Source organism: Harpegnathos saltator, unplaced genomic scaffold (assembly GCF_003227715.2).
Source record: "Harpegnathos saltator strain DR-91 unplaced genomic scaffold, Hsal_v8.6 scaffold306, whole genome shotgun sequence".
Lineage (NCBI taxonomy): Eukaryota > Metazoa > Arthropoda > Insecta > Hymenoptera > Formicidae > Harpegnathos > Harpegnathos saltator.
This window is the reverse complement of record NW_020230102.1, coordinates 506-18562: the sequence shown is the minus strand read 5'-3', so window position 1 is coordinate 18562 and position 18057 is coordinate 506. Positions and strand designations below refer to the sequence as shown.

The 18057-nt window shown below is 33.3% G+C and overlaps 2 protein-coding genes across 3 annotated transcripts; both read right to left on the bottom strand.

Annotated features, from left to right (window-relative positions):
* Window positions 1–4372: 4372 nt before the first annotated feature.
* Window positions 4373–6235, bottom strand: LOC112588828 (uncharacterized). The gene is made up of 2 exons (XM_025299970.1): window positions 6142–6235; window positions 4373–6076 (listed from the first exon to the last, which is right to left on the bottom strand). Exons 1-2 carry the CDS (start codon window positions 6149–6151, stop codon window positions 5742–5744), a joined length of 345 nt encoding a protein of 114 aa, XP_025155755.1. The 5' UTR covers window positions 6152–6235; the 3' UTR covers window positions 4373–5741.
* A 1058-nt stretch (window positions 6236–7293) lies between these two features.
* On the bottom strand, window positions 7294–17111 carry LOC112588827 (uncharacterized protein DDB_G0287625-like). Of its 2 annotated transcripts, none has more exons than XM_025299968.1 (10): window positions 16888–17108; window positions 15013–15387; window positions 14048–14232; window positions 8905–9003; window positions 8629–8731; window positions 8424–8492; window positions 8153–8272; window positions 7805–8012; window positions 7562–7733; window positions 7294–7497 (listed from the first exon to the last, which is right to left on the bottom strand). In XM_025299968.1, exons 1-10 carry the CDS (start codon window positions 16941–16943, stop codon window positions 7475–7477), a joined length of 1410 nt encoding a protein of 469 aa, XP_025155753.1. In that variant the 5' UTR covers window positions 16944–17108; the 3' UTR covers window positions 7294–7474. The 2 variants fall into 2 exon arrangements, with proteins under 2 accessions (XP_025155753.1, XP_025155754.1); XM_025299969.1 differs by having other exon boundaries at window positions 7309–7497; window positions 7805–7982; window positions 16888–17111.
* Window positions 17112–18057: the final 946 nt, after the last annotated feature.

Below are 18057 nucleotides of genomic sequence, written 5' to 3'. Positions count from 1 at the left end.
TAGAATCTTTGTACTTTATCTGTGTTCATTGGAGGAGAATGGATTCGAACTCTAGGGATGGGGCAATACAATAGAAAATATCGATATTTCATATCGTTACGTATCATAAATAAAAATATCGGTATTAGTAATTTCGATACCACTAATATCCTTATTTTTGACTATGTACACTCGTGAACTAAAAGGTATGTGCACCGATTTTTTGTTGACTTCGGAACGCGCTCCAACTTGAGGAGAAAGACAACCACTGCTTCATACGTCAGCGCTGTCACTTATTACGAGAACAGAAGGATGGCATATACGAGTGTCAAATAAGTAGTGATTGTGGCGTAGACACAAATGTCTTGGAGACTTTGAGTTATAATTGAAAAAATGAAGAAAACAAATAGTGATTGTGAAGAAAAGTGGCAAAAGGCTTCATAAAATTTGTAAAACAGCATATTAAAGGAGAGTATTAATTGTTTAATAATATTTTAAGTGAAAAATATTTTTAAATTTGAGTGTAAGTTAAAAAAGTTATAAACCATAATTTCTTTAATGTTAATAAATTCGTCATCGACGTTGAATGAATATATATATAATACTATTATTTCCATAGGTGAGGAATTATATTATTGTGTTCAGCAGAAGTAAGTAGCAGACCAAGTTGAGTGATATGAGTATCTTGTTAAAAAAATATTACTCGACTTGGTCTGCTGCTTATTTTTTACGAGCGCAATAACATAATTTTCCACCTATGTAAATGATAGCATTACATACATATTCATTTAACGTCGATGGCAAATTTATAGCTATAAAATTATTAACATTAAAGAAATTATGGTTTATAACTTTTTTAACTTACACTCAAATTTAAAAATATTTTTCATTTAAAATATTATTAGACAATTAATACTCTCCTTTAATATGCTGTTTTACAAATTTTAAAGCCTTTTGCCACTTTTCCTCACAATCACTATTTGTTTTCTTCATTTCTTCAATTATAACTCAGTCTCCAAGACATTTGTGTCTACGCCACAATCATTACTTATTTGACACTCGTATATGCCATCCTTCTGCTTTTGTAATAAGTGACAGTGCTGACGTATGAAGTAGTGGTTGTCTTTCTCCTCAAGTTGGAGCGCGTTCCGAAGTCAACAAAAAATCGGTGCACATACCTTTTAGTTCACGAGTGTACTTAGAGTCTTTTGTTCGCTTTCGCGGCGGTTGGATATGGTTCCCGTAGCTACACATATTTTTGATCGTGGGGACTGCGTACGCGTTGTCCCTGTTTCTCTCTTACTTTCGTAATCGTTGACTGGCGTAGGAGAAAGAGTGCAACAACTCTGCTCAGAATCATTTATTGAATGAATGAATGACTATGTACCTACTATATATTTATTTATTGATTTATACTTGTTTATACTAAAATCTATTATAGTTACCGTTTTTGGAATGCGTCAGAAATAAATGTATTCGTAGTCACATAGGAAAAAAGGAAGAAGTCCAATTACATTGACGAATTGTTCAACTGTTGTATTTTCTGAATGCAACCTTATATTTAAATCCGTCTTAAGTTCATGTTTAGATACTAGTAGCCAATGAAATGATCCATACAATATCTGAAGATGAACTCAAGACGGTTTTAAATATAAGATCCGACTATGAATACCGGCCTAAATGTGTGCAAATTAAAAATATTATTTCTTTAGTTTTAGCGACATTTTCGTTTAAGACAGAGTACTTTTACAAATTATATGATATATACACAAATTCAGAAAGCTTCTTAAATTACCCGCACTTAGGTTAGCATAAAAGTATGTACTCCGAACAAGTGCACCTAATAACAAAAAGTTACTAGACATTAGGACAGAGCGAATGAATGTCAATTGAATTCGCCATTAATTTGCAACGGTTTGCGACAATTCAAACGCAAGCGGAACTGAGAATGGCTGTGGTTGGTAGCGTTAGTTCCAAAAGTCTCGGCACGCTAAAATTTTCGCCCAATAGAATATTAATGATTCGTATTGAATTGTATGGAAAGTCCGATATTGCTTTTGAAATATCGATACCCAGTAATATTGAAAAGAAAAATATCGATACAAAATATCGATATTTAAATCCAAAAGTATCAATATTTTAAAATATCGATACTGTATCGCCCATCCTTAATTCGAACGACTGCTCTATATACAGGATGATTTTAATGCCCCATCCCAAATAACTTCAGTATTGAAGTTTCAAGGAAAATAATCTGGATAAAAGTTAGATTAGAGTAGAGATTTTAAGTGAGCTTACCTTATGATGACCTTAACTTTGACTTTGATCTTTATTTTCAAGGTCATTTGAAGATCAACTTGCGTCTTTTAAATGGGAACCCTTATTTTTTATTACACTTTTTTTCTACTAGTTAATTTGAACAACTTTTGTCTAAAAACTTTTTTTATTTGTCTAATATTTTTTGAGATATTTGAGGAAAATTTGACAACTTTTTAAATATTTAACTTACGATATCTCGCTAATTATTTGTCGGAAGAAAAAGTGGTACTAGACTTTCTTGCTTTATTTAGTCTCAAGAATATATTGTTACAATAGCGCCCTGATTTTTGTTAATTTGATGATTTTGAAATTTCCAAAAATCAGTAAGTAAATCCGCCATTGCAATTGTTAACTATGCATTTTTTTGAACGTCTATCTAAACTCTTTACTTTCGTAAAGAAAATAAAGGGTCTTGGATAGACGTTCAGTACATAAGAGCTATCTCATATCCAATAAACGTCGTTTATTGGATTGAGAAGGAGCTCCGATGAGTTTTTTGCATAGTTGACAATTGCAATGGCGGATTTACAGCAAAGTTTGTCTATGAAGATTTTGTTTTCCCATTCTATGTATAGTTTTGGATGTTATTATTCACATCCCATTTGTGCGAGTTAACACAATAAACCACAAGTATCATTTACATACCATCTATGTTAGAATATCACTCTCAATTATGTAAATGCTACACTATATAACACCATGTGTTATATAGTATTTACATGATTGAATGTGACATTCTAAAATAGATGATATGTCTAAAATTGATGATATTTGGTATTGTCAAAGAAAGGCAGATTTACGCGTTAAATCTCGCTTTCCACTGTGTGAAAGACTTTTCATAAAAACATTGTTCAAATGCATGCATTATTACTCTGTAAATTAACTGTAAATACAGTAGCTGTAATATCTTATATGTATTTTTATATTACATTTTCTTCTTTGTATGTTTTGTCTGCATGACGCTTGCATGATATTACTATATTCCCTTTATATTTGCTTCTTCCTTTCCTTACATCCTACCATTCCTTAGGAAATATAAATCAATGTCAAATAATTCCATTTCATAAGTGACTTATTCGACATTTGTTTATCATTTCCTCCTGATGGAAAAAACCACCACCTTCTCACGGTTTCCATCGAGCAGTAATGTGGATTTACATATTCTTTTTTACTAAAACCATTTATATACACAACACAGTACATGTTTTTAAACACTGATTACTTAATTACTAATAATTACTTTATTAATAGTTTTTCATTCTTTATGCATGCACCATTTCATGCAATACCACTGCAGTACTACATGCATAATGCATTTGCTTCATACTTTGGTATCATCGCATGAATCGGCAAGAAGAATGTTTATTCTTTTTCCAACTTGGTTATATCCACGTTGTTGACAAAGAGTGGGTTTCCTAAACTGTATACTGTATACTATAACTGTACACTGTTTTTCATCTATTTACGGTGATTTTTCACAAACAATTCGTTAAACTTTGTATCATTTTAATACAAACAATATTATTATATTTTTATTGAATGGTGCACTGAACACTGAACTCAGAGCGCTGCCACTTATTTGGAATGGTCTACTTATTTCTCTTAACCAAGTTCATTGGATTAACAATTGTGCTGTTCGACACTGCATCGAAAATACATGGGAAAATCGTTTCGCAAACAAGTGAATACATTCGAAGATATTACAATAGGCAAATAAATTATCTTTTCACTAGATTGCATATTTATTAATGCATTGTACATTATTTTAAATATAACATTGTTCTGAGGATTTTCTCATTCAGCGCGGCGAAACAGACATTTTATGAATTTTTTTCGTGCAAACAGAAGATTTCACGGATGTAATTATTTTTTGAGGATTGTTTAATACTATTTGAAGAGTATTTGTTAATTCAAAGGACGTTGTAATGAAAGCAAGGTTTCATTTCGTACCTTCTCGACTTTGTTATAATACTTTTCCATATTTTATTCTACATCTTTGTATAACTTAAAATTATTTTTCAAATATTATTAAACAATTCTCAACAATCAAATCTATGAACCTGTCCGCCTCAGCAAAACAATTAATGAAATATATTTCATTTTCTCGGCGCAGAATATTATTAATATTATTATAAATAATAATATTAATAATAAAATAATATTCATAATTTCGGCACGCCGAATAAGAAAAACTTCTCAGTATCGTCATAGTCGCGCCCGCGACTCAGATTACAGCTGCGAAAGAATTATAAAATCAAACGAACTCACCGAGTGAAGTTCGATTTGAATTATGCCTGGTGTCTCGTCCGGATGGACAATGTAGTAGTGCTTCTATGCACGCGTTGGCCAACATATTCAGAATAACCGCTAAAAGCGGAAGAAAGGCGCGCGCCTGACGCCTGCCGCTCTGTGCGCTAGTGGCGCTCTGTGGCGGTTACCAACCTGTTTATTTGAGAACAGCGAATCGCCCACCTCAGTCAAGGAAGGGGAAGGGAGCAGTCGTAGCTGCGGGTGGGAATGGTCCATCCGGACGAGACACCAGGCATAATTCAAATCGAACTTCACTCGGTGAGTTCGTTTGATTTTATAATTATGCCGTTGGTCTCGTTCCGGATGGACAATGTAGATGTTCAGAAGGCGATTTGCTCGTCGTAGCAAAGAAGGAACTGCTTTGCGAAATATTTGTGGTTACGTTTTTTTTTACCTTTCTTACTTAAGAGAACATGAGCCGAAGGACGTTATCGCCAACTGTTAAATAAAATAAAATATGCTATCTGATATGAAGGCAACCTACATAGTAAATAAGGCAACACAAGGCGAAGGAGCGAACTTTGTGATAAATATTAAGCTCGACGTAATAAAGAATCACTAAATTGTTCGGGATTAACTACAGGGCGATTATAAAATTGCGCGAAAACGCGAGAATGACCGGACCAGCCCGCTGCTCGTTTTATTATATCGAGAGAGATGCCGTGATGAGCTGCAAAGGATGTCGATGCGTGTCGAGTACTATACGCCGAAAAAATATCCGTCCGGATGCCGCATTCCGAAAGCCACGAACGGATCCAGCGACTAATAGTTTGCGGACCTACTGCTGTGTGAGGTTTACGATAGGCAACGAACAGAGTATCGAAAGATGACGCGAAGATGTTGCGTAACGTTCAAATAATGCGACATCAAACGGTAAAGACAGAGATTGTCGTGGTCCACGAAGGGAGAAAAAGAAAAGAAGGGCTGAGGGCGCCCCGGCGCTGAAGTTTTGAGGCGCTCAGGAATACGAATGAGCAGCTGATCTGCTAACAAAATTTGAGACTTTGATCGCTGCCAGAGTCTGGACGCGTTGACCGGTGCCAAGCGCGAGGAGCACCACGAGTTTTTTGGTTATCGTCGCTAACGGGAGGAAATCGTACGAATAGAAAGTAGCAAGCTTATCTATAACAGGTCTACTCATCCGTCGAAAAAACCTCCACAGGAGAGGCATCGTCGTGCCTACTCTCCTGGGGGAAACGAGTGGCCTGTGCAGGATGGAGGCTAGCCGAAGAGCCTGGCACACTCTGTTTTTCCATGAAATCGAAGATCTTCCACAAAGCTTCGGCGATTTTATCCTGAGCTGGAGGATGCGAGGACGGGGATTCCTCCGACGGAGCTCGGCGAGGCGACCTGCTACGCCTAACCTCTCTCGCACGCTCACGGGATCTATCGCGAGACCTACGCCTGCGCTTGCTCGAGCGAGAACGGGAAGGGCTGCGGTACTTATTCTTCGGCATGATGAAGAGACCTGTATAAAAGGAACTCAAAAGAATCACAAAAAACACAAGAAAGAAAATAAACGGAAACACGAACTGTTGACCATGCGTGTAACAAAAACACAATGAGGTTGGTAACCGCCACAGAGCGCCACTAGCGCACAAAGCGGCAGACGTCAGGCGCGCGCCTTTCTTCCGCTTTTGGCGGTTATTCTGAACATGTTGGCCAACGCGTGCATAGAAGCACTACTACATTGTCCATCCGGAACGAGACCAACGGCATAATCAGCCTAATTCGCGTCGCTGAGCGAGAACAAGAGCGACAAAGAGGGAAAGATATTCTCGCTCGTGTCGCCGAGCGAACACGAGAGCGAGAAAGAGGGAAATGATATTCTCTCTTTCGCTCGACACGCAGACGATTGCCGAGCGCGTGGCCGATACAGATAGACCGAGTCGGCTGTGTGTGCGTGCGTGGTGAGGGAAATTCGTTGGAAAGCCCGTCACCGATTTCCCATCACTGCTTGAAATCAATATCGGAGAGACCGATATTTCTTCATGTACGTTCTGTTTAGAGATAAAACAAAATTTAATAATATAAGAAAATTGAATTGAACTGACACAACTGCTATTATTGGTCTAATCACAATTCACAATGGCAGCGGAGCGTAGAATACTAACATCAATAGTCGATTAATGTTTGAGATAGCATTATCGGGACTCATGTAATTAGACTTTACTTCTTCAAAGGCTATTTAAATAGAGAAATTTACTTGCGATCTGTGGAAAATAAGTTGTCAAACCGCCTCGAAAACGTACATCTTTACTCGTAGGATGTGCAGCAAGACGATGCTCTTGCATCTTACTTCATTCCACTTAGTCACTTAGATAGATGGGTAACAGGCGACAGTCCCGTGCTTGTTAATCCCGGCGGGATAACTATCACTCAATCTAGCAAACGATCCGACCGCTCTCCAGCTCGGGCCGTTCGAAACAGTTAGAGAATTGAAACGAGAAAAGCGAAAACGGTATATCTGAGTTTTTCGATCGTTTGTTTTTTTAATACGAGTTAGTGATAAGTTTCGACGAATATCAAATTCGAAATAAAATTTACAAATTTTCATTTTATTCTTCCCAGATCGTGACACTGGCAAACTGTATTCGAATGTTAGGAAATAATTTCGCTAAATCATGCTATGAGAAATATATTTCATGTTCATATTTTCTTATATATATATACACATTTCTTTAACATCCCAAATTTATTATAACAAACGCACATGTATAATACAATTAATACAATTCATATAAATCAATATAAATTTTTTACCACAGAAATTTGTAAACGCATATGTCCCGGAGAGAAAATTAAATCATGATCCGACTTGCCTGCAAGTGAACTAAAGAACAAGAATTCCATCTGTTTCCGAGTTTTATCCGAACATAGGTCCATATCCTGCAAAGATTTATTATATTTCATTACATACATTTGATTATACACTTTGATTAAATTTACTTACTCGGATTTGGAGCTGGAGGTCCCATTCTATATATATCAGGCGGAACAAATCGTGGTGGGAATGGTCTAACTGGTCCCATTAAAGGGGGGTGCCGACCTCTTCCTAGAGGAGGAACCTGTCCCCTAGGAATTGTGACCATGGGACTTACCATGTATGGTCTCGGAGGGAAATTCTGAAGATCAAACATTAATAAATAAATCAATTACTACCAAGAATTCATTAAATTGATATAAATATACTTACACCATAATAAATAGGCACTGGTACGTGTTCAACATAATGTGGTGCTGGATCTCTCCTATCTCTGGATCGGCCTCTATTTCTATCTCTTTCTCGATCTCGATCTCTATCCCTATCCCTATCTCTGTCTCTATCTCTTCTTTCTCGAGATCGTTCGTCCGATCTATCTCGATATCGGCTGCTGCGATAAGATCTATTCTCTATAATAGACCTTTAATAATAAAACTAATAATAATAATGATTATCCGATTAGCGACCCAGCATAAATGTTCGACTCCATCCAACATTCTTGTATGCAGAGACTTCCAATAATAATAATAATAATACGTGATATGAATCGCGATTTCATACCTAGAATGGGAATTGTTTGTATCCCGTTCTCTAGAACTTGAACGAGTACTGTCATGCCTTTTTACATCTCTATCCGTATATTCCTTTTTATAGTCCTCATGTTTCTGTATATTATTATGTCTGCAATAGTGTAAGAAAGATTGTTTTTTAGAAATTTTTAGAATTATAACTATATTATCAACCTCATAATATTAATTTATATGAATTATTTAAGAAAAAAAGCAAGTTCAACTTGTTTTTATTAACCAATTAATAATATATATCTCCTCACCTGTCTCTTTTATGATAGTCGGTATATTCTATCCTTTTATCATGATCTTTTGACTCAGCACTTCGATATCTGGAATAGGATGAAAAAAGATATCAAAAGGAGTATTAACAATTATTTATTTAACAATTATTAGTAAATTATGAATTTACTACATATTATTTAACAATTATTGAATCAGTAAATTATAAATATCATCTACTCGTACCTGGTGTGATAGGAAGATAAGTATCCAGGACTGTAACTGCGATTCCTAATAGGGCTCAACGATGACGAACGTCTTTTAGAAATTCGTATTTTGCCTGCTGAAACTGAAAGTCGTACGGTTAAAGAAATATACATTTTCATATCATCAATGCTTTATAACATAGTCATCTTATCCGTTCGAAGATTGACGTGTTTCAGAAGAAAATCAAACTTAACCCTCTTCGATTTTATTGCACTGAATTGAATAATAATCATGATTGTTTATAATAATGCATACCTGATTGTTCGCTATCTATGGCTACAACCGTACGTCGTTCCTCCACTTCACCAATTACCTTTATTTCATCCCTCTCAAATATCGGCTTAGATCCTTCTCCTACATATACAGTATTATAATAGTACAATTTTAACATAAAAGTTGTATTAATAACATAATAGTTTGCAACCCTTTTGACTATTTAAATAATGTAACATTTTTATGTTTGGACTATTCATTAATCATTATTATTGGACATTATTGTAATCTCTATTGATAATGTTGCAAATATCAGACTAGTAACACATTTTTGCAAGTAGAGACAAAGATAGAAAGAATAATGAGATTAAAAATGCAAACCTGTATGTTAAATAAGGGCAAAATAATTTTACTGTTATGCACGATACTAATTTGATATTTATTCAAAGGTTTTATAGACGATCTTCGATGTTCGTAGAAATATCTTCATTGTTGCTATGAAAAAAGTCCCAAAAGTAAAATTTGCTTTATAAAAACTTATAAAATTGAACTTATAAAATTTATTCTTTATAATAAACTTGCTTCTCCGTAATGTATCTTACTTTTAATATGCTTCAATATTTGAATTATATGAAACATATTAGTTATAAATAACGTCATGTATATATCTTACATACCTTTTGATTTCGCTAAATGATAATACATTATCATTTATTATGCTTCACGTATTGAATAACCAATTGCGTTTAAACAACAGGACACAGTTGCAATTTTGTCAAGATAAATGTGTGCTAGTACATTTTCTGTGAAAATTAGAATATTAACATTGTGATTAATATTGACTTTGATTTTCAACGGTCAAAAGATTGGATAAAGTTAAAAAGATATATTGTTATATTAATAAATTATGTTTATACACATAATGATTAACACAAATATAATTCTTTAAAACTGTTATTTGTATTATAACAAAAAAAGAATTGTTTACTGCACTACTTACTTAATACGTAGTCCGTACAATGCATTGGAGGTGTGCATTACTTGTTTCTGTAGAGTTAAATAACTTTGTGCAATTAAAAGTTTATCTTCTCTGGAAATATTCTAAATCGGGACAAATCTTCCTAGTAAAGCTCTCAAAATATTTGTATCTTCTAATGTTATTTTATATGTTATTGAATCTTCCGTTGTTGTATCTTCGATTGTTGTATCTTCTGTTATAAATTTTATTGTATCTTTCATTGTTGATATCATCCCATATTGGATCTTCTGAGGATTCGATCTGCATTTCTCGTAAACCCTACGGCTATGTCACAATTTAAGATAGCACGCATCGTGTCAAAGATCGAATTGGCTTAGTATTAGAGGGATAGTATATTGCAATAAAATAAAAAATAATGATAGTATATTATAAAATAAAATTATACTTGCGTCTCTTCGAAATGGCAGTTGATTTGTTAGTATATTAATAGCTCCACATCGTTCGATTTTTATGATATTACAAATATCAAATATAATCCTATATTTCACCTATATAATCACATATATTGTATTTAGAAACATAATTCTCTTCCTCTTTATGATCCTTTCAACCAATATTTGACATAATATGGTTTATCTATGGCTATGAAAGATTGCGCAGGTCTTTCATAGTTTCCTGTGAATATAATGTACAAATAAATATACAAATTAATAATCACCTTGTTACAATTCATACCAATTCCTTAGAAGATAATGCATTTTTATAGAGTGAGAAATTAGAGGGTAGAAGGAAATTAATGGGTATGCTTGAATGAACACAGGATAGTTATATAGACAAACAAAAAAACATATTCATTACATACCTAAAGTTAATGTTTATAGTGGATATATCTTCTAATGTTGAAATTTTCTATATTTCTCGATATTATCTAATGTTATATCGTACCTATGTCGCTATTATATGTTCCATGTATGATGTTAATCTTCAATGATGATCTTCAGTGCTGTATTTATGATCTTGTATGAATATTTACGATGTTGTATTTTCAATACTCTACTTAAATATTGTATCTTCCGTACTATCTTTAATACTATAGGTCTGTTCTATACATAACTGAACTAGTTGCACTAGTAACTTGTACTAGCTCTCTTTCTCTCTTTTTACACTGTAGATTCTAAATCAATTATATATTTGTTTCTTTTGAAGTTCCAAAAGTGCGTACTGATTCAGCTATATAGAACAGACCTTATATTCTTTATATTTCCGATGTTGCATCTCTGACGTGGTATCTTCCGATATATTTTTCCATATACTTACTAATATTTGTGGTAGTACATCTTCTGACGTTGTATCTCTTTATCTTCCCCATTGTTTTACCTTCCGGCGTTGTATTTTTTATCTTCTCCGTTGTTTTATTTTCAACGTTACATCTTCCGGCATTGTATCTGTAATTTATCTTCCCTGTTGTTTTATCTTCAATGTTACATCTTCTGGCGTTGTATCTTTGATTTATTTTTCTCGTTGTTTTATTCCCGAAGTTTTATCTTTAACGTTGCATCTTTGATATTATATCTTCTAATGTCGCAAGTCTCCGACTTGATACCTTTCGATGTTCTATATTCAATATATTTATGACGTATTTGTGTCTTCGATGTTATGTATCTGATGTATCTTCCCTGTTGTTTTATTTCTGATATTTTATCTTCAATGTGTTTCTGATATTATATCGTTTAATGTTGCATTTCCGACTTGATATTTTCCAATGTTGCATGTTTAATATATCTACGATATTGTATCTTCAATGCTGTATTTATAATATTGTGTCTTCAATGCTGTATTTATAATACTATATCTTCAATGCTATACTGATCAATATATTGTACTTACAATGCTATAACAGATGTACCTATGATGTTTCCTTCTCCAAATTCAATATCTTCTCATGTTGTATAATCGTAGATAGAAAATTATCCATAATTTTATGTGTAAGTTTCGAAATATATTCGTCTGGTCCATTGGAAAAACTCTGTTCACATTTTTTATATTTTCCAACGTTGTATCTTTAATGTATCTTCCAGCATTGTATCTTCAATGTTATATCTTCTATATCATCTCTGACGTTGTATCTTCCAATGTTATATCTTCAGATATTACAGGTTTGTTTTCTATTGCTAAACTAATTTTCTTTTTTCTGACAAGTCTTAATTGCACATTTGTCTTTTCTCAAATTTGAACAGTATACACTAGTTTAGTATTACAAAACAAACCCTTAATTTTCCCGAATATTGTGAAAAGTTCGGAACATTTCACGCATTTATATCCCCGTTAAATACAGATTCAACCGATTTTTTAAGTTTCGTATGTAACATATAAATATTTGTTTCAAAATGAATATTTATAACGTATGAATTTATGGTACTGATAGTATCGCGATACCGGATTTATCTTTAAAACAGATAATGAACGAACGAACAAATTTACATAATGTCACCCGATTATTTCTCTAAACTCTAATGTATCTTCCATATCTTGTATCTTCGAGTACGTTGTACGTCATATCTTCGAATATGTTGTACATTATATCTTCGAATACGTTGCACATTGTATCTTCGAATACGTTGTATTTTCATTTCATTAATATATTAATACAGGTGCTCTCATTTTCATTAATATTAAAATTACTGTTAATTATTATATGAAACTTCATATGATCTATATAATCTTATTGTTTTATATTTATATAAAATTTATTACATATTTTTTCAAAATATGTTTCAACATATGTTCTACATTTTTTCCTCGGGAATGTTTTCATATTTTATTATAACGTGTTTATCACGTTACAACAAAAAATTATAAAATATATTTATGATAAATTAAAGATAATTTTGTATGTACATTTTTCATTTCTGAGCACCAATAACAAATTATTTCTTTACATTATTTTATATTACAAATATCTATTATGAGATATTTGTTTTATCTTGTTTAAACATTTTACATTTCCATTAAATATTTTTACATTAACATTCCCGGTCAAATATTTTTGTAATGTATATTATTATATTACTAAAATAGTCAAAGATTATATTTAAAAAATAATAAGTTGTGTGGTTGCCACGACAACAATGTAAAATTGTTTATCGTGACTTCTTCCGTGTTGAATATTTTATACAGTCGTGATTGTAAAGAGTCCATGATAAATGAGCTCAAACGAAGAACGCTGAAACGTAGGTATTGGAGACCTTGAATGATATCATAATGGTGATTCTTCAGGATGTTTCTTCTTTGATCTTCTTTTATTATGTTGAGTTTACAGCATCGAAAAACATACTGTAGTATATTGAAGTAAAACATCGCTAATGTAAATATATTGAACGTTGAAATTTTGAAACATTGGCATTGCGTTGGAATTACGTCTTTCAAGACGTCTTCCAAAACCGAGCATCTCGTCTCAGGCACATAATGTGATATAAGTTTTTACTCTTTCTGAGTGTCGACTTTAATAAACGCATGTCTCGTGCGAGAATCAATAGCTGCTTCAGCAAAGGAGGCTGTTTTGCAATTGTTATAAAATCTATCAATTTACTTGGTGCATGCTCTTAGAATTTGTCGTGATTACGATAGAACATTAGAACATACTTTTTTGTTCACAGCGGGGAAATCCTCGTGGATACTTTCATCCCCCTGGAGGAGAGTTATATCGAACTATTACCAGCTAAAATCTTCCCGGAATGTCTACCAGCCGGACCGGAATGGAGGAGCTGGGGGAACCGATATTAAATTCCCTCCTCAATGACAGAACATACTCCAATCAGATTCATATATTTGATAATAGTTGCAAAACAGTTTTCTCAAATGCATGCAGCCAATTAAATGTCACTACAAGAAGATGAGACAGAGTATAGTTAGCAAGAGGGTTGCAACATTCTTTTGTATTTTGTTTCATTCGCTTGTTAGCGTTTCTTTTCAATTCCTCTTTCTCCTCTGGCATTATCTTGTGGCCAGTTTGAGTGAACAATATGATTTATTTATTATGAAATTTAATTTGATAATTTAATTTGATAAAAATGCTTTTGTCATTACATATGTACGCACGACTGCATGAATTTCAGAAAGTTGTATAACTAGATGATAATGGAGTTCCATTGTCATTCAGCGATACATCTTTCACAAAAGAATGCCAAGGAGAATATAACGTTTTACCCTCTCTTCTCTTGAGGATCACATCCTCGGGATTAAGTATATCCCGTTGTAGTTCGGTAACTTGTCCTTTTGCAGGAATATTCCTACGAATGTCAACTTTAATACGACGTAATTCTGCAGTACTAATCTGTGTGCCCTCAGGACCCTTGAATAAAGGTACTGCCCCACTTGCGGACCGATCTAATCTAAAGATAATATAGTCGTGATATATTAGACTCATTGTAGTCGTTATTCTCAACGTATTGTACGTGGTATTAGTAAAAAATTGCTTATATTATACATATAAACATATATATATATTGTTGCGCTTGTTCTTTCGAGAACGAGAATCGATTGCTGTTGTTGATCTTGATGCGAGCGAAGCGTCGAGTCCTAGACAAAAAAGAAGTGTTTCTTGTAATAAGTTAACGCTAATGAAAGAACAACTAATGAAAGAGTGGCACATGAACTTCCGGGCTGGGCTGACGTGTAGAGAGTTTGACCTCACAAGAATTACAATTATTCTACGCTGTAAATAGGAGCATATTAAACGTCTTTATAAACATGCGTATTCATTTCCTGGTCGTATGCGTGCGTGAGTGAGCGCAACAATATATATAATATATAAGAATTTTTTTATGTTTTTTTATTTTAAAGAGAAAAATTTAGTTGCTTATTAATTGCTCGCTTATGAACCGCTAATTGTATTAACTGGGACAGTACTTTTAATTAATGTTTGAACAATGTTCGAAGTAGTTACTGTTTTTCAACCTTTAACACAATTGTAGAGTTATTCGAAATTATACAAAAAATTGTGGGTCATTGGATTTTAGTTCAATTTTCTACACAAGTTCTATTTTACTTTGTAATTCAATTTGCAAAATTGAATAATTATTTTCTTAGAAAATAATTAATGTTCTATTAAAACACCTCAAGGTCCTCAGTTGTATACTTACGTAAATATAACTTATATGCTTGTAACTCACGTTTTGAATATAGTGTTAGATTTGGGAGCTTCCGATGGGGATCTTTCTCTGTGTCGATGATACGATGGCGACTTACTGCTGCTTTTGCTTCGACTATGATGTGAAGATGGTTGCTTGAATTTCATAGCTTCTGCGCGTTTTTTCTCATAGTTAATTATCATTTGTCGTTTTAATTTTTCATGTTGTCTTTCCAATTCTTGTTGATGCCTCCATTCTCGTCTACGCCTTGACTTTTCCTCTTTGCTCCTCAATCGCATAAGTAAACGGTCATCTTCGTTACGTGTAGATCTTGATTCCTCATCACGACGCAAATTTGTCGATTGTGTTAGATTCATTGGATTGGGTTGGAGATAAAACACCAAGTTGTATCTATTACTGAAATATATTAATTCCAACTTTGATTAATTAATAGGAACACTTTATATATAAATTTTAATGTTACAATGTTCGTGTAAACTTTGATGTTCTCTAGACTTATAATTTTAGTAATTATATTATTTTCTTCTGCAATTATTGTTAATTGCAACTTTTTGCACTGTAAGCTATACTCTGTCTGCATATTTTCTTTTTCTTTTATACTTTTAGTTTTAAATTAGTTTTTTCTCTTTTCTTGTATATTCTTTTTTGTCATGTAGTTAATTTAGTTACTTAGTAATTTTGTTAATTACTATTTTTGCTGCTACCTTTTACATTATCGTTTTATATTTTTCAAAAGAATTTATCTTGTCTAATAAATAACATTTCTTTCTTTCTCTTTCTCTCACCTATATTCTTTGTCTTTCATTTGCTTGAAATTTATATTCGAAATACCTTGTTTCTGTTACTTCCTTTATCTTCTTCTCTCTCCACCTTCAATTGATCTTCTTAGTTCTTTCTTCTATTTTTCTTATCACTTTAGTTTTATCGATGTTTAATTTAAGCTTAGTAGGAGCAATATTTCCTGCTATTTATTTCATTATCGACAAAAAAATAATCAACTTTTGCCAGAATTAAAATTAGGGCAACTACTAACATATATCTGATCTGTTAATGCAAATTAGAAGAAGACAGGGGGAAACTCTAAATTTTTATATACATATTGCTAATGTGCATTATTTCAATTGTTTATTAATCGAGTTAATTAAAATACATAATTATTATTCTTATATAAATGCTACTTCGACGTTTATAATATAGCAATAGCACAATAGCCGCGCCAATAGGTTAAAAAATCGTTTCATTATACGTTTAACCCCACGAAAACAGGGGCTCGATTCCTGACGGCGTGCAAATGATGCGCATGTGAAAATCTAGATTATATGTAACGTTAACTATACATTTTCGCATACGCATTTCACTCGCACGCCGTCAGGAATCGAGCCCCATGAACGTTGTGTCCACGTGAAATCCATGTGGTTTTGTGGATTCTACGTGAATGCAACGTGCGTTCCATATGGATTCAATGTACGTTTTTGTGGAGTAATGGCATGTCGTCTTTCTATTCTTCAGTTATTTCTCAAGAATTTCCAAATTAAATATGTTCCTAAATATTTTCTTGTATTATAACTTCGAATTAGCGATAAAAATTTTTTTAAGCTCCTTAATTAATAATCATAATGCACGATTCTAAGTTCGATACCGAATACACAATTTCCAATTTTTTCATCACACTTTTCACAGATCGACGCAGATATACAGCGCAGACAACATGATAGACATGTTTTAAGATGTCTAGAACGAATAAGAATGAAATGCTGTTAATAAACCGGGTAGAATTCGATTATGAAATCTTAAATTCTTTAACTTTTCGTTTATTAATCACAATTTCTTTCACGCTCGAATATTTATTGTTAACTAATATGAATAAAATATTAAAATATTCGCATATCTACTGACCTTAAATCCGATGCGCTCCTAACCACTCGCTGCTTCAACGAAAATGTGAAGACCATGAGGTTGCACCATTGCGAGATGGACGCCTGGTTGGTACATGCGTAACGAAAATCAGTAATTTATATGCGAATGTGACCGTTATTTTGGCGGGATGTAACCAGCGAATGAGCAATGGGTTTATAGATTATAGACTGTTGCCTACAGGACACGGAAATACTTGCCGCGTGACAAAGTATGGCGTAATAGCCAATCAACATATTGGCTTTCCTTATATGCTGTAAATTTATTGGTTATCGCGGCGTTTTTGCCGCATGCAAGCATTACTGCGTCCTGTGGGCAGAAGCTCTATAAAGGCCGTATTCCATTACAGATGACGAGCTTGGTTGCGGTTGAGGTTACGATTGGATGTTGGAAATCTACCAATCAGAGCAAAGCAGTTTGCCGGCCAGTAGCGAGATTCTGTAACTTGTTATGCAGTCGTTACAATAATGATATTATCGTTGTGCAAGTATAATATATAGCAAAAAAATGTGCAACATTATATAACGAACCGAAAACTGTGGTTATTAGCACTTAACGAGTTACAGAATTCCGCTACAGTAGGTTCCCATTCTGTAACTTCGTAACGACAATGACTGCGTACAGAAAACAATGGTTGCACTATGGTTGAGTAATTCATTAACATGGTCGAATGTAAGGATCTAACACTAAAGATCGATAGTTACTAATCGCTCAGTGGGCGTTTTGTTCTTTGAACGCAACCAATATAAGAGAATCAATCAATCATAGACCCTTCTTTTCCATTTCTACTTTTCGTTCTACGGGTTGCCTCTGATTGGTTGATTCTCTTATACGTTATACAAAATTCTATGCTTAGATTCTTATACTGAAGAAGACGAGAGAACTGAAATCGAATGTACGAATAATGTATCTCCAGTTACATATGTATATTTAATTATTGTTCATATATAAATTCAAATCTATGTAAATTATATGAAGTTTGTACATAACAACTATATTTACTATGTATTATATACAATAAATAAATCTTATATTTTAAGATATATTTACACATTTGTATGTGTGTGTATAATATATATACTATATACAACCATTTTTCAACAAAGCAAATGCACATTATAAACGAGCAATAGCTGCATACAATAAGCATAA

Bases quoted from the DNA above. Each gene is read 5' to 3' on its own strand.
- LOC112588827 (XM_025299968.1), bottom strand. From the start codon at position 16,943: ATGGTCTTCACATTTTCGTTGAAGCAGCGAGTGGTTAGGAGCGCATCG. The intron at 15,388-16,887 runs GTCAGTAGATAT...AATATATTTCAG, and splicing joins AGGAGCGCATCGGATTTAAG to TAATAGATACAACTTGGTGT. The intron at 7,498-7,561 runs GTAAGTAAATTT...AAATCTTTGCAG, and splicing joins ACCTCCAGCTCCAAATCCGA to GATATGGACCTATGTTCGGA.